Source organism: Panthera pardus, unplaced genomic scaffold (assembly GCF_024362965.1).
Source record: "Panthera pardus isolate Hobbes unplaced genomic scaffold, ASM2436296v1 HiC_scaffold_24, whole genome shotgun sequence".
NCBI classification, from domain to species: Eukaryota; Metazoa; Chordata; class Mammalia; order Carnivora; family Felidae; genus Panthera; species Panthera pardus.
Window position 1 is genome coordinate 138,201,008 of NW_026526810.1, and position 20,880 is coordinate 138,221,887.

Here is a 20,880-nt window from a genome sequence, read left to right on the forward strand (position 1 = left end):
GTTGGTCCTATGTGAGGGTTCCGTGTGGGCTCCCCAGCTGGCACGGAGCTCGCCCACACACGTGGCCATCTGGCCCCCGTTATCCCTCGAGGAACAAGAGGGGACTACTCAGGCACAGGCCGTGTCCAGGGAGCTGGGAAGGCCGTAGTGAGCGAACAGCGGTTGGCCCCATCTGGGGACACGCTTGAGGGAAAGAGCCTAGGAGTGAGGGTGGTGGGCTCCAGGTGAGGGGGGGTGCCACCCTGCAGGGGTCTCAGGGCTCCCACCTGGGGCGCTGGCCTTGGGACTGTGAGGGTGGACCTCACTGCCGGCGTCCCTCCTCCCTCCGGCGCCCAAGGGAGCATTTCGTGGAGGGAAGAGATGGAAGAGGGGAGAGGGGGACCCAGAGTGAATGAGTGAGGCAGTGGGAGGTGGGAGGGACAGGGAGAGGGGGTTAGGGACTGGGGGGGTGAGTGGGGGAGTAAGCGGGGGGATGAGAAGGTGGAGGGTGGAGGGGAGTGGGGGGTAGGGTGAGTCGGGAAGATGGGGGGCATGGTGGGGGGCGAGTGAAGGTCTCATGTTTGGATATCTGGTCTGCTCACCAGCACAGCCCCACTGCTCACCAGAGAAGTTTCTGGAAGCAGCACACGTCAGATGAAAACACGAGAGGCCTGCGGTCAGCGAGTGAGGACGACACTATCGCTAATCTTCAAGGAGGGGAGCACAGCCAGGCGGACGGGACAGACCAGGCCAGCCCGTGCCCACCACGTCCCCAGCTGTCCCTGTCCCGCTGGGATTCGGGCCCGGTGCCCTCTGCCTCTTGCCCCCAAGATCTCACACTCAAGGGCAGGGCCGGCCTCGCTCCCTGGGTGCTCCTGCACCCACACCGGAGCTGGCACGTGGCCAGAGCCCAGCCCCTCCCACCTGGACTCCCCCAGCAGCCCCTCAGCTAACACCGCGGGGTGTGGATTGAGTAGTGTCTTAGTGTGGACGCCGAGCTGGTTGGGCCTTCAGCACAGAGCTTCTCCTTGTCCCCAGTGGTCACCATCTCTCCCCACATTCATTTTCTAATCTCATGGGTCCCCATGCTGTCACTGCAGACACCCTCTGAGACCCCCAGGGAAGGGGACCCTGCGGGTCACACCCCCCGGCCCTAGACCCGGGCCCACCCCGGCTCCAGCCGCTCTACGTCGTGCACGAGGCCCCGCCCCACCAGGCGTCAGTCCCCTCCCCCCCCCCCCCCCCCCCCGCCGCCCGCCGTCAGCGACCTATGGTGACAAGAGGAGACACCCCCCACAGAGCCCCTAGCACAGAGCTCAGACCCACGTGCCGGCGAAAGCCAACCGTCTGTTCCTTCTCTCCTGTCCGGAACGCGCTCCTGGGGTGGTACTGAGGCACCGGGACCACGCTGCCTCTCATGCTGAGGTGTGGAAAGACCCGGAAGCCCCCCCCTGCCCCCCGCCCCCCGCCAAAGTAGCACCGGCCGGGGGCCCTCGGGCAGCCTGGTCACCCTGGTGCCCACGGGGAGGGGGTGCAGGCTCTGAGCTCCCCGAGGACAAAGGACAGGAAGCGGAGCACGCTGGGCCGGGACAGCTGTGAACCCAGCGCGCCTGCGCCCGTGCCCCGCGGCCACTGGAGCCCAGCACGTGGCCCTGGGACAGGGAGGAGAGGCGGAGAGTCCCAGAGGAGAAGGGCGCGGACACGGAGGCCGACGCGGGAGTCGGGCCGGGGATGGCGGGCACCGCCCACAGCTGAGAGAAGAGTCTGGAAGGGATCCCCCCCAGAGCCCCCAGAAGGAGCCCACCCTGCAGACACCTTGATCTTGGACGCCCAGCCCCCACGACGGCGGCCGGAGAGAACAAGTTTGGTGCTAAGCTGCTCAGTCTGCGCTGAGTGGTTATGGCCCCCGGCAGGACGGCGCGGGCTCAGCATGGACGCCTTGTGGGCCTGTCCGCGGGCTCCGGGCTCCGTCCCCAGCGCCCCGTCCAGGGACACCGGGCTCCGTCCCCAGCGCCCCATCCAGGGACACCGGGCTCCGTCCCCAGCACCCTGTCCAGGGACACCGGACTCCGTCCCCAGCGCTGAGCGTTCCGGACTGTGCCCTGAAGCCACAGCCGTCACCCCAGAGCCTGGGCACATACCCCTCCCACGGGCTTGGAGCCCCCAGACAGCCCTAGAGGAAAACACGTACCTGAAAAGGGGAAGGTGGCATTATTTTGGTAGGAAGGCACCTGAGACTGGCGTGTATTTTCGCATTTTTATTTCCAAGTGTATCTTTTCAATGGCTCTCACTACAAAGAACCACCACGGACAGTGACCGCTGCCTTACAGAAACGAGAGCACAATGTAACACGACGGCCCGGCACAGCTCGGGGGGACCCGGGGTGCCCAGGCCCCCACGCCGGGCGCACAGCCCGCCGGGCTCCTGTTTGAGGCGTGAGCTGCAGGTGTGTGAAGTGCCCGAAGGACAGGTAGTGGGTCAGCGTGTGGTAGGTGTCGTTGGCCTTGTTACAGATAGGGAAACCGAGGCAGCAACGTGACCGGGCCTAGACAAGCCCGGACGTGACCTGACGCTGTGCGTCTTCAGGGACCCCACTTTTGGGCCCCACGGCAGACCAGGTTCCGTGCTCCACCCACACTCCATCCGCACCTGGTGGAGGGGCTGGAGGCCTGGGGCTGTCACCTGCTCACTCCTGAGCCCCCCCGTTGCAAGCCCTCGGCGGCCTCTCCCCTGGCATCGAGGCCGGGAAGCCTTGACGTGAAGGAATGAATCCCAGCCGTTCTCCGGGCCTCTTTAGCTGAGCGTCTGACCCTTCCCGGGTGTCCGCCGGCACTCTCGACCTGGGCCACCCTACAGGAGGCCCGTCGGCTGCCCTGCTGAAGTCAGAGCAGTTGGTGCCCCAGCCCACGGCTCCCCCGAGGAGTCCCCGGCAGCCCGTGACATCAGACCTGCGCGGCACAGAGTCGGCCCAGCCGAGGGCCCTCAGGCCTGGGCTCCTGCCCCCTCGTCGGCCTTGGCTGTCCCACAGCGAGCTGGCCCTGCGGGAAGGGCATCCTGAGACGGAGCACAAAGATGCCCTGCTGTACTATCCGGTCATCCAAGCACTGCTTGCAGAAAAGCACGGGAAATAAAGTCATCACTGCACGTGACCGGGCACCGTGCAGGGCCACACTGGGCAGGCACGCGGCCCCTGCCCACAGCCCTGCTGTTTGCTAGTGGCCGGGTGAGCCGGTCGGGATGTGTGCGGATGAAGAGGCCGGCCTGCCAGCCGCGCGCTGCCTGGGCGAGCCGCCTCCTGTGTCGGCCCGGGTGGGGGGAGCCTGGGGGGCCGGGACCCTGATGGGCCGACAGAGAGCGTGGCTCCAGGAACGAAAGATCCTGGCAGGTTTCCCAGAGGGGGGCTTCTCGGCCAGCGCCATGGGCACTCATTGGCAAGCTCAGCGGACGGGGAAGCCACACCACCGCTCCTGGGCTCCCACGCGGGCTCAACACGACTCTTCGCCCGGCCTCTCCAAGGTGCACGGTGAGCCCCACGCACGCGGCTGTGGCTCCAGGGGCTCGACGATCCTGGGGATCGCGTGGCCGTTAGTGAGCGTCGTGGGCAGGGGCGCCTCCTCTGAGTCCTTGGAACACGTGAGCTTGACAACGTCTGTCCTCACGGAGCACTTCCTCCATTCCCTGTGGATCCTGGACACCTCTTGCCACGAGTGGCCCGTGGCCAGCACGTAGATGATGGGGTCGGCCACGCCGTTGGCCGTGGACAGGCACAGGAACACCGCGGAGGTCGTGTACAGGTTGGCTTCGAAGGCGCACATGGAGCCCGGGTCTCCCTCGTAGTAGGAAAAGGCGACGGCCTTGACGAGGAGCACCAGGTGGTAGGGCGCGAAGCAGATCAGGAAGATGAGCACCACCGCGATGGCCAGGCGCTTCGCCTTGGCCTTCTGGGCGGCGCTCAGGCCCGTGCTCAGCTTGATGCTCCTGAAGATCCGCTGGTTGGTGAACGCGATGACGGAGAGAGGGACGGCGAACCCCACGGCGAAGCGGGAGTAGCAGTAGCTGGCGACCCTGGTGTTGGTGGGCAGCGTCTCGAAGCAGGTGTCCCCGTCTTCCATCTCAAACACCGGGTAGTGGATGAGGCCGACGACGAGGAAGACGGACGCCGAGATGAGGAAGGCGGTCCTCTGGTGGCGGCGGCCTCGGGTCTCCAGGGCATACACCACCGCCGCGAAGCGGTCGCAGGAGACGCAGCACAGGAAGAGGATGCTGACGTACAGGTTGCAGAAGAAGATGTAGGCCGTCACCTTGCAGGCCCACGGGCCCAGGGTCCAGCGGTGCTGGTTCCGGATGTAGACGACCCAGAGGGGCAGGGTGCCGATGTAGAGCAGCTCGCACAGCGCCAGGCAGAACAGGTAGACCGCCAGCACGTTGCCCTGCCGCGCCTGCAGCAGCGTCAGCCACGCCGTCAGGCAGTTGGCCGGGAAGCCCAGCAGGCACACGAGGCTGTACGCCACCACCAGGACCACTCTGCTGTCCTCGAAGGACACGTTACAGGGGCCCGTGCCGGGAAACGGGGTCGCCGAGACGGGGCCGCTTACTAGGGTGTCGTTCCCTGTGGGACAGAGACAAGCGTGAGGACGGGAGCGCCTGGGAACCAAGAGAACATACGACTCGTGCTCGCTCCAGACCAGAGGCACCAGGCGTTTAAGGGTTCTCCAAATGCCTGTCAGATTTTTGGGCTCCAGCCTGGCGGCGGCACGGCCCGTGGGCCGTGTGACGCCGAGTCCTCGTAACTCACGGAGGTCATTTCTCAAAGGGTTGCTTGTGTGTCGGAAAACAGAGTGTATTCTTTTTTTTTTTTTAGTGTTTATTTTTGAGACAGAGAGAGACAGAATGTGAGCAGGGCAGGGGCAGAGAGAGAGGGAGACACAGAATCCGAAGCGGCTCCAGGCTCCGAGCCGTCAGCACAGCCCGACGTGGGACTTGAACTCACGAACCGCTAGATCATGACCCGAGCAAAGTCGGGCGCTTAACCAACTGAGCCACCTGGGCACCCCCAGAGTGTATTCTTTAATTGTTGAGTGAGTGTTCTTCTGTGCACATTTTCAATAGAGTCTGGGTGCCCCCCCCCCCACCGCCCTTCTCTAGCAGCTTTCATGCTTTGACCCCCACCCTTGACCCCGGCTCGTGCACACCACCATCTTGCCTGCTTCAACCGTCAGTTATGGAGAAAAGTCATTAACCACCCTGTCGTGATGGGGGATTTGTGTACTTGTAGTTCTCTCAAGGTTTGCTTTATGTGTTTTAAGCCGTTGTTAATTGGTGCGTGTGAGTTAAAAACGGTTCTGATTTCCTGATGAATCGACCTCTGTACTATTATGTCATGGTCTCTTTATCTCTGGGGTAGGCGGAATAACGCCCCCGCCCCCCAAAGACGTGCACCTCCTGATCCCAGAACCTGTGAATCTAGCAGCTTGATTGGCTCATGTGCAACTCTGGTTCCGTGGCAAAAGGAGTTGCAAATGGAATTGGGTTTGTGAATTGCCTGGCACTAGGAAAAGAGGGAGGCTGCCGTAGATTGCCGGGGCAGCCTCGGTGCTGTCACAGGGTCCCGGAATGTGGGGACGTGGGGGCCGCTGGCCCTTCTGAAGAGGGAGGAAGGGGCTGCCAGCCCAGGGACGCAGGCAGCTTCTGGGAGCCGGACATGCAGGGAAACGGCTTCTCCCTGAGTCTCCAGAAGGAACGCGGCTGTGACACCCTGATTTTAGCCCATTTCTCACCTCTCATCCCCCGAGCAATGAAGATGGGCATTTATAAGCCTCTATGTTTGTAATCATTTGCGACACAACCACAGGAAGGCAGTGTAATTTCTAATAATGCTTTTAATACTAAGTCTTTGTTTAGTACTTAATATAAAAAGAGCAGCTCTCTCTCGATGACTAGTCATTGGTATTTTTTTCCCCACCTTCTACTTCCAGACTGTCTGCATCCTTATGTTTTGGATGTGACACTTCCGACTGGAGTTAGAAATCTGACTCTCGCTGCCTCCCGGTTACTGATTGCAATCCGTTTATACTCTTGACATCACTGATATGGTTTTGTTGGTTTTCTCCACCTTCCTTTGTGCTCTTTTGTCTGCTTTTTCTGTTTGCTTTTATTCCCCTTTTGTCTTTTGTTATGGGTTGAACTGTGTCCCCCCCCCAAAAAAAAACACGTGGGGGACCCCTGATCCCAGCACCTTAGAACATGACTGTATTTGGGGCCGGTCTTTGCAGAGGCGGCCGGGTTCAGATGAGGCCATTTGGGTGGGCCCTAATCCCTTGGGACCGTGTTCTTATTAAGTGGGCACATTCGCACACAGGGACACGGGTGGGGAAGACGGTGTGGGGACACAGGGAGACGGCAGCCCTCCACCAGCCAAGGAGAGCGGCTAGGACAGACTCTCCCTTCCCGCCAAGCAAGCGAACACGTCTTCTGGATTTGTTTACTTCTTAAATTCTGTCTCCCGCCTCTACTCATTTGGAAGTTATTATCAAGTCTATTTTTAGGTTTTCAGAGACTACCCTGGCAACGAAATGTGCGCCTCCGTGTGTCGGGAGCTCGTCAGAGCCTACACCCTCCTGAGCGTGTGGCCCGGGAGCCCCGAGCGTTATCTCTCTGGGGCCCAACTGGCCGACGCACCGCTCCCCCCAGGGTTCCAGTCGTGTGGGGGCTCGCGCGTTTCTAGCTTCGCACGTTGGCCTTGTCGTCCACCCTGTGCGACGAGCCACGCGGCGGCCGGGCTCCTGCCGGCTCACCTGCCTCCTCTGGGCCGCCCTCCTGAGACCCCTTGTCCTGCCTCAGGACGTCCTCTGCCAAGGACAGGACCTTGCTGGTAGGAGCCCCGCGGGTCTGCCTGAGACGCCCTCTTCACCCAGGGGTCCCCCGCGGCTTTGGCACGTGGACGCCCTGTGCTCCGTCCTCTGGCCTCCGAAGTGGGGAGCAGTCACCCATCGGTCTGGCTGTCCTGCCTTCGGACCTGTGGAATCCGAGAATGTGTCGATCCCACCAGTGTGCAGGGACCCCGGGTTTCGCCCTCGGGGCTCTGCTCGGCTGTGTCGGACACACGAGTCTCATCTCGCTGTGGGGCCTCCTCCACCTCGGCCCCCTTGTCCCGTGCCATCCAAGGAGCCTGCTGGTGTCCAGCTACAGGGTAGGAGTCCCTTCATCGGTGTCTAACTCGTCCAAGTGATACAGCTTTCATTCCTGGAAACTCCATCTGGCTCCTTTCCAAGTCTGTCCGGATGGCCTGTGGCTCAGTCTGTGCCCTGCGTGCCCCCGACGTGCCCCAGGTGCCCCTGTCGCACCCATGAGGCCGTCCCAGCAGTTGGCACCTGAGGGCTGAGGGCTCTAACCCCGCGGCACTAGCCCTCTGGCCCCTGCCCATGCGCCACAGCCCGGCTCCCTTGAAGGTGGGAGGCGGTTCTGAGCCCACGTTTGCTGGGCATTACCTGCGGGCATCGCCTGAGTGGAAGGGGCATCGCCTCCAGTCACCAGTCGCCTGGGACCCCCATCCGAGCTCTGGCGGCCAGCGGGCAGGGATCCTCGGATTCACTCCAGCCCTCACTGCCCAGGGCTGTCCTTTGGGGTCCCGTATGCAGGTGACCCCTTTCAAGCCCCACACCCACTCCCACACCAGAGCCACAGCTCACCTGCTGTCCCTGCCCATTAGGAAACGAATAGCAGTGAGTCAGGGCGGAAACGTAAAATGGCCTCTGTGCCGTCTTAGGCCTGTGAATGTCCCTGTGCTGATTCTCACTGAGGTTCAGTAACAGGGGACAGTCACCGTCATGTGGCATCACACGAAGTCCGAGGGCCAGAGACGCTCAGGGCTCTGGAGTTCTGGGGACCCCAATGCCCCGGGACGGAAGGGACCGCGTCGGTGCACAGCCTCGGACACCCACCCGGCCCGGTGCCGCTGACCACCTTCCCCACCCCTGCTCAGGGTTTTCCTTCCCCTCGAGAGTTCAGACAAGCTTTCACAGGGCTCGGCCGATGTGTGACCCAGCTCTGAGGTGTTTCGTAGCAGGAACGCGTTGAGGCTGGCCGACGGGCCACCGCATGGGAAGTGGGAGCCCCAGGGAGTGCCCCTAGGGTCCCTTCACCTACAACTGGGAAGATGCCCGGACACGGGGGCCCCTGCAGCACCTGCTTGTGACAGAGGCCCCTGGAGGAAGGCGTGACCTGACGGCCACCTTTGAGTCACCACCCCGTCCAACAGCAAGAAGCCGGTGAGGGGAACAGCCCTGAGCCCCGGCTCAAGCTGCCAGAGCCCGAGGTGGGTCCTCACTGCCTTCCCTCACCGGTGCCCCTGAGGGGCAGGCGCTGTGGCGGGCGGGCGAGTCGCAAGGACGAAGCGTGCCCTCAGGCGTGAGCCCCCAGCTGTAAGCGGCAGGGACGCTGCAGACTCACGCACTGTCTGGGGACCCGCCGCGGGGAACTAATCTGCCGCGTCCCGGGCGCCCCCCTCTCCTGCCCAGCCTGCTCTCCTGGGCCCCCTCTGACCGCCCGACCTGTGCCCGGGGCCACCCTGGACCCCGTCCTCCCTCCCCCGCCTCCTCTGGGACCTGAGACAGAAACGAACGTCTGTGTCCTTCCTGGTGACACACGCTTACCAGAGCCTTGGCCCCCGGCCCCTGCCTTTCAGTTCCTCAGGAGACGCTGGGGACGCTTGCCACACTGCCACACTGTCCCCGTTAAACCGGAAGTTAAACCCGAAGTCCCCTCGGCTCCCGCAGCGCCCGCGCCCCGTTCTGCTCAGTCCCTGGGAGTCGACCCCCCCCAGGCCCCCGCAGGAGTGGGGTCACACAGGATTTGCGTTTCTACGTCTGGCTTCCCTCACTCGGCTTCAGGTCCTCAAGGCCCGTCCCTGCCGCCACCAGTGTCCGAACGTCCTTCGGCGCTAAGGCTGGGCCGCGTGCGTTCACGCAGTCCTCCGTCGATGGAGGCCCGGGTCGTTTCCACTCTCCCCCCTTTCGGACGCACGCTGCCGAGAACTCGGGCGTGCAAACGTCACTTCGACACCGGCTTTCACTTCTTTAGGGTAAATACCCGTAGTGGGATTGCTCATCACACGGCAGTTCTGTTTTCGACTTTGTGAGGAACCGCTGGGCTGTTTCCCGTAGCGGCCGCGCCAGCTTAACGTTCCCGCCGACGGTGCACGGGGACCCAGTCTCTTCCCGTCCTCGCCAACACTCGTGTTTTGTTTTGTGAGGGTCGCCGTCCTAATGGTCCTAATGGGTGTGAGGTGGCTTCCCCCCGCCGCTCCCCGAGACACGAACAGCCATCCCCATTTACCGGCGAGGGTCCGAGGCACGGGGGCCTGGGCACTGTCGGGCCCACTTGTCAATTGTCCCCCCTCCCCCGCAGGCGCACACGAGGGCCCCGACCCCCTGGGAAAAGGGCGGGAGACAGGTGACAGGTGACAGCTCTGGGGCTCGGCACTTGGCCAGAGATGGGCATGATAGGAGACCCCGGTCCCTCGCGGTCCTGTTCCCGGTGTTTCCTAGCACCTCGAGAGCAAAGAAACGGACGCCTCCCTGTGTCTTGATGGAGACCCTACACCTTTATTGTTTCGGAGACGGTTTTTTTTTAGACAAGGCTATTGTTCACGCTAAGTTTTGAAGTAATTACCCCCATGTTGAGGTGACGTGCATTCTAGAAAAATTCTTGCAGTCCCTCCTAAGTGGTTAAAGTCGGCGGAGACGCGAAGGGGGCTCACCTGGCATACTTGAGTTGCTCTGATCTCAGAGAGGCTCTAACACGCACTCCGGCTTCTAGTACATGTCATGTGTCTTCTCGATCCTACTGAGCAGTTTGCTCCAAGAGTTCAAAGTGACCTGGACAAAGAGTAGGACGGAATGGCTTTAGGAAAATCAGATTAGATCAGAAATTAAGTCATTCAACAGATGACTCAACCCTTAGTGAGCATTTGTTATGTGTCAAATCTTGTATTTTGATATATAGATATAACTATGTATGATATATAGGATATATAGGATATATATAGATATATATGATATATATGATACATATATGATATATAGATATGTTTTGATATATATAGATATAACAACAGATCCTCAATATACAAAGAACATCTACAAATCAATAAATATAGGAAGTTTTGGGGCGCCTGGGTGGCTCAGTCGGTTGAGCGTTCGACTTCGGCTCAGGTCATGATCTCACAGCTCGTGAGTTCGAGCCCTGCATCAGGCTCTGTGCTGACGGCTCGGAGCCTGGAGCCTGCTTCAGGTTCTGTGCCTCCCTCTCTCTCCGCCCCAACCCACTCGCATTCTGTCTCTGTCTCTCTCAAAAGTAAACAAACATCAAAAAAAAATTAAAAATGAATGAATATAAGAAGTTTCAGAGCCCATGAGCAGATACTTTGCAAAAGACGTAATAAACAGCTCCTAAAAATCCAAAAGGTGCTCGACTCTACTTATAATCAAAGAAATGCGAACATAAACGTCAAAAGGGCAGTCTTTTCTTGCCTATCAGGTTGACGAAAACAAAGGACTCTAATTCTCAGCGTTGGCGAAAGCGTGAGGAATCGGGTGTCTTTACTGCGTTGATGGGAGCGTAAACCGGCATGAATGTTTTGGGCCCAATTGTGCAGCATGCTTCCAAAAGTCTGGGACGCACTTAACTTTCGATCATGTAAAATCCTTTCTAGGAATTTCCCCTGGTGAAACGATGACCCAAAATGTGAAGTGCACGTGAGTTGCAAGCATGTCACGGCACCTCCCCCCTACGGAAAGGACCGGGACCCCCAGGAGAGCGCCCACCGTGCCTGCAGGGCAGGGCGTGGGCGGGCCTGAGCTACAGCAGGGCCCTGGCAGGTGGGGGACAGCGTCCACGGCACCATATCTCGATACTTCCTCCCCAGAAGGAGGCGCCCTTATCCGCCAGAGAGGGTCTGGGAGAAGGCGAGCGCTCTAAACGCACGCTCCCACAGTGTGCAGGGCACGCCCGGAGCCCCAAGGGGCCGTGGGCTCCTGCTGTGCTCCGTGAGGCAGGCCCATGGGCCTCTCTGTCCTGCAGGGGCAGAGGCTGGGCCCAGAGGGGCTGCTGTGCTGGCCCCAGTCCCGCCCGAAGCTGCCTGGGCAGGGGAGGTGCACCCTAAGAGCGCGGTAGATTACCCGCCCAACCCCCCTTGTCGGCGTGTTTCCAGCAGTCAGAGGTCACAGGAAGCCCAGGGCGTTTGCCCAAAGCTACAGAAAGTAGCGCCTGGAAGTCAACAAAGGTGAGTCTAGAAAGTTGTTTCCCAAGTGACGTTGACCTTCTGAGCCCACGTTCCCAGACACGCCGGCAGGCGTGGGCCCGGAGGGCCGCCGCTGGGCCTTGCCCATCCCGCCCCCAGGTCTCGGGTCAGCCCCCTGCAAGTTGGGAAGGCCCTACAAGGGGGGCGGCCCCCGGGAGTTCCCTGACAGGTCTGTGGCCTGTTCTAGAAGGCCCTGCCCTCGCAGGAGACGGTCTAAGGCGCTCCCGGCTGTGACCCAGCAGGGCCCGCGTGGCGCAACCCCCCAGCACAGAGCCCCGGCCGGCCAGGGGTGAGGGGGTGGGCCCGACTAAGGGGGGCCCCCAAAGGAGGAGCTGCGGGGACGCCAGGCCACCCGGAAGCCGTCAGGACGTCCTGCAGCCCCGGGAGCGTGGGTGCCAGCAGCCTCAGCCCGGGGCCCGAGTTCCACCGTCACGACGGTGAGCTGCCTGCCACAGGGGCTCCGGGCCCGGCCGCCCGCACGCTCACTCTCGAGTATTCTGGAAGCTGTGAGGCTGAGCCCGTCCCCGGGGGCCGCACTGCCCGGTCTCCCCCGCGCACACAGGAGCGGGGATGGGTGGGGTCTCTCGCAGCCGCTTCTGCAAACGCCCAGAGGAAGTGGTGCCCGAGCAAAACAGCGCGCTCCTCTGAGCAGAGGCCTGCGGGGGCCGCGCGGAGAGCAGACCGGTGCGGGGCGAGGGGGGTCCTGGGGCAGCGTGCTCACGCGGCCCGTGGGGGCCCGGTGCTCGTGTCCAGGTCCGGGCCACCTCCCTGACCGTCAGGCACCGGCTGTGCGGCCCGCCCCCGGCCAGCGCCCTGGCGGCCCGCCTTCTCCCCCACAGCCTGTCCTGCTCCCTGCCCCGTGGACGCATGGCTCCGGATCTCAGCCCACGGGCGTCCCAGGGCCTCCCTGGACCTGGGGACCCCGTTTTCCGCCATCCCCTGCCAGCCACCCTTACTGCCACTACTGTCTGCTTTCCTGTGCTCTCCACCCCCCCCCCCCCCGCCCTGCCCCTGAAGGCGAGCAAGCCCCAGAGCCGGCCAGCGCCTCGCTCCTGCTCCTGCCCAACCTCGGCGGGTCCCTGCATCATCCCGGTGGCCGGGACACGGGGCAGCCCAGGCCTGCGTGGGGGTTGGGGGCGCTGGCCGCAGCACCCAGCACGGCCAGGGTGGCAGTGGCCGTGCCCTCTCGGCGTCCCCACCCCACCCGCCGCAGAGCACCCTGGCCGTCCCGCGGGCCTGGATGTTAGGTGGGGGGGCCAAGAGCGGCGGGGGTGGCTCCCCGTGTCCCTCCACAGCAGCTCATGGTCACGCACGGTGGCCAGTTCTTTCCGAGAGCCACCCCATGTGCGGGCGGCCGTGGGGACCCACAGAGGCGGGTGTCAGCTGTGGGGCAGGCGGAGTGACAGATCCCGCGGGACGGCCCGCTGCAGATGCCAGGCCTCACCCAGCTGGCTGCTCCCAGCCCAGGGATGCAGGGAAGGGACAAGCCCGCCGTGCCTGGAATGCCAGCCTGGGCCTGGTGGCCTGGGGTGGGGGGTGGGGTCTCTGTCCTCGGTCTATTCTCTCGGGGAGCTACGGCAGCCACACAACCCCGGGCATGGCCCTGCGCCTCCACATCCCCAGGGCCCACAGGCCCCACCTCCCCCCAGCCTGACCGGGGCTCCGGTGACAGCTGGCTCCAGTCCCCTCGCGGCTCCTTCTGGTCCCCCCGCTCCGCTCCCAGCGAGCACCCTCACCGGCCGCTGTTCAAACACAACCCGCTGAACGAGCGCATCTCCCACCACGTGCTGCACCTGCAGCCCGTCCCCCCAGCTTCTCAAATATATTCCTCAGCTCTGACGACAGGACTTTCAAACAGACCCCGAGGCACAGCCACGGGACACACACCGTCTGTACCCCGCCCTGACTGTGGCCCCCGTCCCGACACGTTGCTGAAAGCCCCGGGGATCATCTGTGGTTTCTGGAGCCGTTTCACGAACACCGCTGGACGTTTCGGGTTCTTCCACGTTCCCCACATTCTCACACCCAGCCCTGACTTCGTTTCTGTGTCCCAGCTGGGAGTTTCTGCGCTCCCGGCCCTCATGGCACACGGACCACGTGTGTTTCCCACGCCCGGTGGCCAGGCCACTACTCTTCTCCTTTTGATAGACTCTTTTTGAGTAGGCTTTACAGCCCAGCGTGGGGCTCGAACTCACGACCCCGAGATCAGGGGTCACGTACTCCGCCGACTGAGCCGGCCAGGCACCCCCTCCTCGCATAGATTTCAATTGCGAGTCTTCAAAATTCATTTGCGAGGGCGCGCGGCCGGCTCAGTGAGTAGAGCACAGGTCTCCCGACCCTGGGGTTTGAGTGTCCTCAAAAATAATTGTTTTAATTCATTTCATGTCTTCGGCAACAAGCTTGATGCCCCCCCCCCAGCCCATCCATCTTTATTGTCGTGTCCCCCTCCGCCCCAGGTGGCTGCCTCCCCCCTCCTCCTGGCAGGTCCCCTGAAACCCTCCTGTCACCTTCCCGGGCACACACGTACCTGGGAGAATGTGGGGTCTCACTCCCCGTCCCGGCTCTCGGCAGGTACGGAACACCCCGCTGGCCTTGGCCCCACACCGGACGGCGTCCTGAGGGGCCCCAGGACCAGGCCCTGCGGCCAGGCTGACTGTCGCCCCAGCGGAGACCCCGCTGTCCCGCCTGTGCTCCTCATGCCCACGTGGCCCCAGCAGCCCTGGAGGCCGGGGAGCCAGACGCTTTGTATTATCACCCGCCAAACACCCTGAGAATCAGCCGCAGTCCCACAGCGGCCAGGAAGTGCCACTCCCCGCCCCGGAGAGGAACCTGCCTCTGAGCTCCGACTCGCTGGCCCCCTGGAGCAGCGACCACCGCGAGAACTCGGAAGAGGCCGAGCGAAGGACCCCAGGTTAAGACCCTCGACCAAGCCCCCACCTTTGTGCCCACAAATCACCCCAGCCCCCCACCTGTCCAGGCGCCCCCCCCCCGCCGACCGCTCCCCAGCACATGGAGCCCACGACTTACTCAGGGAGGCAGACCTCATGCTCAGCTGTGAACTTTCAGGAAGTAGCAGGGGTCCAGCGATCTCTCGCAAACTCTCCTAACTGCAAACGGGCGGGCCCAGGATGGCCGGCGGGGTTGGGGCGTCCGTCATCCGCCTGGCGCCTTGAACTCTCCTGGAGGCAGATGCAGGGAAGCAGCCCAGACCTACTTCTCCTTGCGGCTCGTGGCGGTGACAACATCAGACACAGGCCACACGCTCCGCATTCGCTCAGGACCTTCCCAGCTGGCTCGGCCCACAGGCGGGAGCAGCTGGAGGGACCGCTGGTGCGCGGCCGACCCAGACACCCGGCTCCTGCCCTGGCCCCCCTTGCGCCCTCCCCTGGCGGTGGTTGACAGGGTGACCTCCCTCCTCACTTCCCGTGCCCGGGGCGGGGCTCCCGCTGGAGGGAAGGGGCCCGCGCGCCCTGTCCTCGGCTCGGCGTCTGGCCCCAGAGCTCATGCCGGCTGGGCGCAGCGGACTTCGCCGGTGGGATCTCTGTGAGGGGCCACACGGGTTCCCTGGGACACAGCGTCCTGCACCGAGGCGCTGCCCCGCCCTGGCGGGCCCAGCTGCCGGTCCCCCGTCCGGCTCACAGGACCCCAGGCTGAGGCACCCGCAATCCAAACCCCCACCCCACTTTCCTCGGGAAACGCTAGGGGGCTGCCGGTGATCCGCTGCCCTCCCCCACTGCCAAGGCCTGACCCGGTCCTGACTCTGTCAGTCCAGGGGGCGCAGGGATGGGCCCCCCGCACTTCTCGGGTGGCCGTGCCCAGCCCTGCAGCAGGGACAGTACGTGGGGGCGGGTCTAAGGCAGCCGCACCCCCAGGCGTGTTCGGGCCGGGAGGGCCCCTGTGGGGGGTGCCCCCAGGCCGCCCTTTCTCTAAGGGACTCTCGGGACTCAGCCTGCCACCCTGCAGGCTCTCGTGGCTCCGGGCGGGGGTCCGCTCGGCCCGGCCCGAACAGCGATTGGGCGTGAGTGGCTGTCGAGTATCTAGAACGCTGGGCCTGGAGTCCACGCAGGGCTGGGCGCAGGGCGCACCTCAGCCTCCCAGAAACACCCGCCTGGGGCCTGGCCACTGCCCACGAGAACCACGCGCCTCCCGGGTCTCCGCCCCCGGCGGGTGGGGCCGCGGCTCGGGGTGGCCTGGGAGGTCTGGCCTCAGCAGGGCCACAGCCCCCATCCGGCCGGGTGTGCCGGGGATGGCGGGGGCCGGGCCGGGCCTCCGCGGAGGGGTCCGTGTCTTCCGGGGCTCCCCTGCGGCCCCGCTGATGGGTCCAGGTATGACACAGCTCCAACCTGCACCACCATCGGCTCTGTGACCCGGTGGCCGGGTCAGGGACGGCGGCCGGTTCAAGTTAGGTCCGCTGAGCCCTCCACCCCCACCGCTGGTAGGGCCTCTTCCGGGGCACGGACTCCGGCCCAGCGAAGGGCGTGCGTGTGTGGGACGAAGGTCTCAGCCCCTCGCGGGGCTGCCGAGAGGCAGGGGTGAGCTCACCTGGCCGAGGGGCCGGGGGCCTATTCCCGAGGGCCGGCTGCCTTCCAGGTGGGGGGAAGGGGGCCGTAGCCACCTGACGGTGCCCCCGGGGGTCACTGGCTCCTGACTCCTGCTGGGAAGGTCCCCCACGGAACCCGGCAGGACTCTGCACGCGTTGCATCGGGGCCACCTCATTCACACCGTCTCACCAGAAGCGGAAGTCATTCACCGTTTCGAGTAGGTCCTATTGTCTCAGACTGAATCTCAGAAGGTAGGGAAGGTGGGCGGGACGACTCTCTCCCACCTGCTCCGGCTCTCGGGGTGTCTGCCCAGGGCGGTCTGCACCCCCAGCCGAGGGACTCAAGGGTGTCTATTCTCCTCCCGAGTCCTAAAGTCCTTATAATGAAAAGGAGGCAGGCTGACGAGCCCTCGAGGAACCACCGCCTGGATTCAACAGATGTGAAGACCTCGGACGGGCTTCGTCTAGAAGCGTCCACGCGTCTGAGTGGAACGCAGGCCCCCGACTCAGCCCCCGGAACACTGGCGCGTCCCCCTCCGGCCCCCCCAGTGCACGCGGCCACCCCGCCTCTCACCCGCGCTCTGTGCCTCCCCGGTTGCCCCCACGTGGTCTGACAGCGGGTCCCTCGAGCCAGGGTCCGTGCGAGGGTGGAGCACCCCCGCCCGTGTCTGCTGGGCCCCTCCCCACCCCCGCCGCCCATAGGGTCGACGGTTTAAAGTGACCCGGCGGTTGGATCTGCTGGCTTGGGTCCTTCTGGTGTCATTTAACGTGTTCTTCTGTCACCTGTTTCCCAAACTAGGAAGGGGGTTCTCCCGCCTGGTTTGGGGCAGTTGGGCGTTTCTGGCGGCCGCACCTCTGGAGAGCGTGTGGTAACACAAGAGGCTCACCGCCTCCCCTCCCCTCCTCACCGCCTCCCCTCCCCTTCCCCACTCACCCTGGGAGCCTCAGCGTCACTCGAGTCCCGCCAAGGCAACATTTCACCTGCTTTGCTAAGTGCTGATTTTGCACTTGCGTGACGCTTCCACGCGTATCCGCTGGCCAGCGTGTGTGGGAGGCACCGTCGCCCCGCATGTTCCTCTGGCGAAGCTCTCCAGAGGTGGCTGAGCACTCAGAGTCTCTCTCTCTCTCATTAAGGGCTCATCGGTCTGTTCGAATGTGGGAAATTATAGGTATCACAAAACCTACAGTTCCGACCGCCTCTCCGTGTATGCCTCAGTGGCATTAAGTACGTCCACACTGGCCACCGCCACCACCGCCTCCAGGACACGTCCAAGGTCCCAGGCTGAAGCCCTGTCCCCGTGAAACACAAACAGCCCTTCCCTGGCCGGCATCACTCTGCTGTCCGTGTCCGCGAAGCTGGCCACTCTGGGGACCTTCTATTTGTGGCTCAGACAGGCTTTGTCCCCCTGTGACGGGTGCGCGTCACTCGGCGTAGCGTCCTCAGGGCTCACCCGTGCCGGGGCAGGTGTCGGGACGCCCAGCGTGCGGGTGGACCGCACCTCGCGTGTCCATTCCCGTGTCGAAAAACGCTGGGCTGCTGTCGCCGGCCGGCTGCCGGGCCCTGGGGGACGAGGCTCACGGGTCTCCGGATCTCCAGCGTGTCTCCGTGAGGCACGGTCATCGTTCTGAAAGATGCCAAACTTGCCCCAAACCCGAGCAGTTGCCCACGCTGCCTCTGTGGGGTTGATCGTACGGTTTGTCTCCCTAGACCTGCCCTCGAGGTGCACTTTCTCCGTCGGCTGCCCACGCCACGTGCCTGGCACAAACCCTCCCTTGTCGTGGGCGTCGGTCTGTCCGCGGACGCCTGGTCCTGTTTGCTGGGATGGTCAGTTTCTGCTGCTCCGAATGGTCCTTCCAGCCTCCCTGACTCCTCGCGTCTCCCCACCCTCCTGTGGCTCTGCCGCCTTCGGCCGTCGTGATGGAGGAGGGGAAGGCAGGGGGCTGCGGGGGCTTCCTCCTAAAAGGACAGGAGTTCCCCCAGACGCGGCTCTGAAGAGAGTGGCCCTGAGAGGGAGGAGGCGGGGGAGCAACGGGGCTTCCGAGAGGGGCCATCTCAAGAGCTCAGTGATTTTGAAACCCTCGTCGCCACCGGGCCACACGCTGAGTGTGAACCATAAACCCTCCTTCAGCCCAGGACAGGCTGCCCCCACCCGCACGGATAAACACGCTCAACACACAGGGGTCTTCTCTCTCGGAGCTGACACGGAAGCGTCCACAGCCTTGGGAAGCTGGTGTCTGATCTCGCGGTCAAAGGTGGCTGCTTGAGCTCCGGCCTTCACAGCTGTATTTCACGCATCAGGAAGGAGGACCCTGGAGGATGGTGGAGCCCCCCGCCTGTAAGGAGGCGTCCCAGACTTCCGGCCCAGTCCTTCCAGCCCTGCGTCCTGGGGAATGCCGTGCTGTGGCCACGCCTGGCTGCAGGGGAGACTGGAAGGCGTGATCTCTGCTGTGTCTGCCGATGCCTAAGAGAGAGGGGGACAGAGGCTGCCTCGGGCACACGCGGTCACCAGCTTCTCTTCGACCCGGCAAGGTCGGGGGGTGTGCACTCGTTAGGCCCTGGGATGAAAGTGGACCAGAAGGGGTCGAGCTGGGAAAAGCACGGAGGAGCCTAGGGACCAGACGAGCTGGGGAGAGGGGCGTCCGGGGGAGGCCCCCGGGGCGTGATGGACAAGGGGAGGCCCCCGCGACCCCTCCGCGGTCCAGCCTCCGGAAGCAGGATGGGCATGGCTCCTGGCCTCTGTGCGCACCGACAGAGGTCCGCCCTTCCGGGGGGAGGTAGTGATGCCGAATAGCCTCGTTGCTCAGCCCGGAGTCTCCGAGGGCCACCAGCTATTCAGCAGGAAGTATCAAGTGTCACTTCGGGTGATATTTTGGGGGTGCACACACTGCCGCCTCTACCTGCTGGGGACGCAGAGGATCCCAGAGCCCTGCAGAGGGGGTCACAGCCACACCGGACCCTGCTCTTGTGACCAGCCGTCGGCCCTGTCTGTCCGCCTGTCTCTTCAGTCCGCGAGCCCCACGGGCCGCGGGTCGGCACCCCATCCACTTTGGAGCCCCCGAGCCCACCGTGCCCTGAGCGTCCTCCCCGTCAGTGGGAACCAGTCTCAAAAGATTACGCGTGGGTGCAGCCTCCTGACGTCAGAGCTGCTGCCGGGTGGGCGGAGGAGGACGCCCACCCTCGGATTATGGGCGTTTGGGGCACCACAAAGGGTCCCTTGCGCCCAAGAAAACCTGTTCCAGGGGGTCGCAGACCAAGTGGCAAACAAACAATACGCATCAGAAGAGAGCGGAGGTCTTCACGTCCTGGGTGCTGTCGGGGGCGGGGCACGGCAGGGGACCGTGGGCCCTCGCTGCGGGACGGCCACCCGCTTGGCGGGACAGAGGCGACCGGCGCACCCGCGAGCGGCGCGTGAAGGTGCAGAACCAGGCCGTTCAGGGAGGACTGTGCCGGAGGGCGCCGCGCCGCCCCGGGACACCAAAGGACCTAAGAATCCCCCCAACGCACCAGGAGGCCCCCGCCTGCTGTCCCTCCCCTGGCCACTTCAGGAAGCGCTGTCCAGGCGGCCAGGTGGTGGGGCTCACGGAGCACCGTGCATCAGCGTCCGCCTTCTTCTCCGGCTCGTTCCTCCAGTCCCCACACTGCCGAGGTCGGCCCCAGACGGGAGACAAAAACCTGGCCCTTCCCACCGGATTCCTCCTGCCTCTGGAGACCCCCGGCCACCATCGCCCCCTTGCAGCACGTCTAGGCCAGGGCCTCCCCGGTGGTCCCCAGGCAGGACAATGTCTCACCCAAGGGGACATTCTTGGTTTCACAACTGGGGCGGGACGCTCCTAACGTCTGGGGCTGGGGGGCCATGGGTGACGCTACGCGTCCCCTAATGCACAGAACACCCCTCCCCCACCACAAAGAATTACCTGGCCCCAAACGTTGGCAGTGATGGCGCTTCCAGAGAGCCTGCCGGCCTGTGGGCACCAGGGGAGGGCTGGGAACCGCTCTGCCCCCGTCCCCATGAGGAGGGCGGGCCGGGCACACAGGCCGCCTGCTGCAGAGAGGAGGCCCCTGGCCCTCAGCGCCGCCCCCCGCCGAACCATCCCCCCCCCATTCAGGGCAGCTTGCCTGGGAGCCTGGATGAGACCCTGTCCCCAGCCGCCCCCCCTCCCCCACCTTCCTGCCCCGCCCCCCCCACCTTCCTGCCCCGCCCCCCCCCCCCCCCACCCGTGGCATCTGGGACCCGGAACCTTCCTCCCGCCTGCACCCTCTGCAATACAGAGAAAAGCAGAAGTGCCCTCGGGCGGGGAATGCCAGGGGTGGGGTGGGGTGGGGGCTGCGGCTAGCCCCCCCCCCCGCCCCCACAGCTGGCTGACACCTCCTAGAGAGCAGCCCCTGCAAACACACTGCTGACATCTGACACGACGACTCACACAGGAAGCAATTTGGTTTCCTCCGCAGGGCCCCTAGCCAGCCTCAGGTCTCAGCAGTCTGGTAACGCCCAGCGTGGGGGGGGGGGGGGGATGGTGGGGAGGGGGCCCAGGATGCCAGGCCCAGGTGCTTACAGAGCCCCTGCCCTGTGCACCACCTTGCGAAGCTTCTGGAGACCAGGCGGGTCTTCCGGGAGCCCACAGCCCGCGGAGGGGGCCCCCTCACGTCAGCGGGCGCCAGAGAGAGGCCGCTGTGGCCACCCCGGGAGTGCGACCAGAAGCATTGCAGAAGGACTTGGGGCCTGGAAGGGCGTCGGGGCAGAGGGACAGGGACAGTGAGGCTGGGTGGGGTGAGTGCCCGCTGGGCCTGCAGGGTCTCCCGGGGCGGGGGTGGGGGGGTTGGTGGCGAGGGGCCGAGCGCTCCGTCACACGCTGCCCTGCCTCGTCAGGGTGAGGGCAGAGCCAGAGGGTGGCATCCAGGCCTGCGGCCCCAGCACCAGGAGACAGAAGAGCAGGGGTGGGGACCCACTGGATACGGGCAGGAGGGGAGGTGGAGGCAGGAGCTGGGCATTGCCCAGTGGACGGCTAGGCCGGGGGGCGCGGAGGGCTGCCCAGAGGAGACCCGGGGCCTCAGGGCACTAC

General features: G+C 64.2%; 1 protein-coding gene across 3 annotated transcripts; it reads right to left on the reverse strand.

The window, feature by feature from the left end:
- Positions 1 to 2,201: 2,201 nt before the first annotated feature.
- GPR132 (G protein-coupled receptor 132) lies at positions 2,202 to 20,595 on the reverse strand. Of its 3 annotated transcripts, XM_053889900.1 has the most exons (5): positions 20,242 to 20,595; positions 19,735 to 19,862; positions 14,307 to 18,281; positions 9,738 to 9,855; positions 2,202 to 4,589 (listed from the first exon to the last, which is right to left on the reverse strand). In XM_053889900.1, the coding sequence occupies exons 4-5, from the start codon at positions 9,742 to 9,744 to the stop codon at positions 3,466 to 3,468; spliced, it is 1,131 nt and encodes a 376-aa protein (XP_053745875.1). In that variant the 5' UTR covers positions 9,745 to 9,855; positions 14,307 to 18,281; positions 19,735 to 19,862; positions 20,242 to 20,595; the 3' UTR covers positions 2,202 to 3,465. The 3 variants fall into 3 exon arrangements, with proteins under 3 accessions (XP_053745875.1, XP_053745874.1, XP_019289777.2); XM_053889899.1 differs by lacking the exons at positions 19,735 to 19,862; positions 20,242 to 20,595 and having other exon boundaries at positions 14,307 to 18,978; XM_019434232.2 differs by lacking the exons at positions 14,307 to 18,281; positions 19,735 to 19,862; positions 20,242 to 20,595 and adding an exon at positions 13,807 to 14,214.
- Between the last annotated feature and the right edge of the window lie 285 nt (positions 20,596 to 20,880).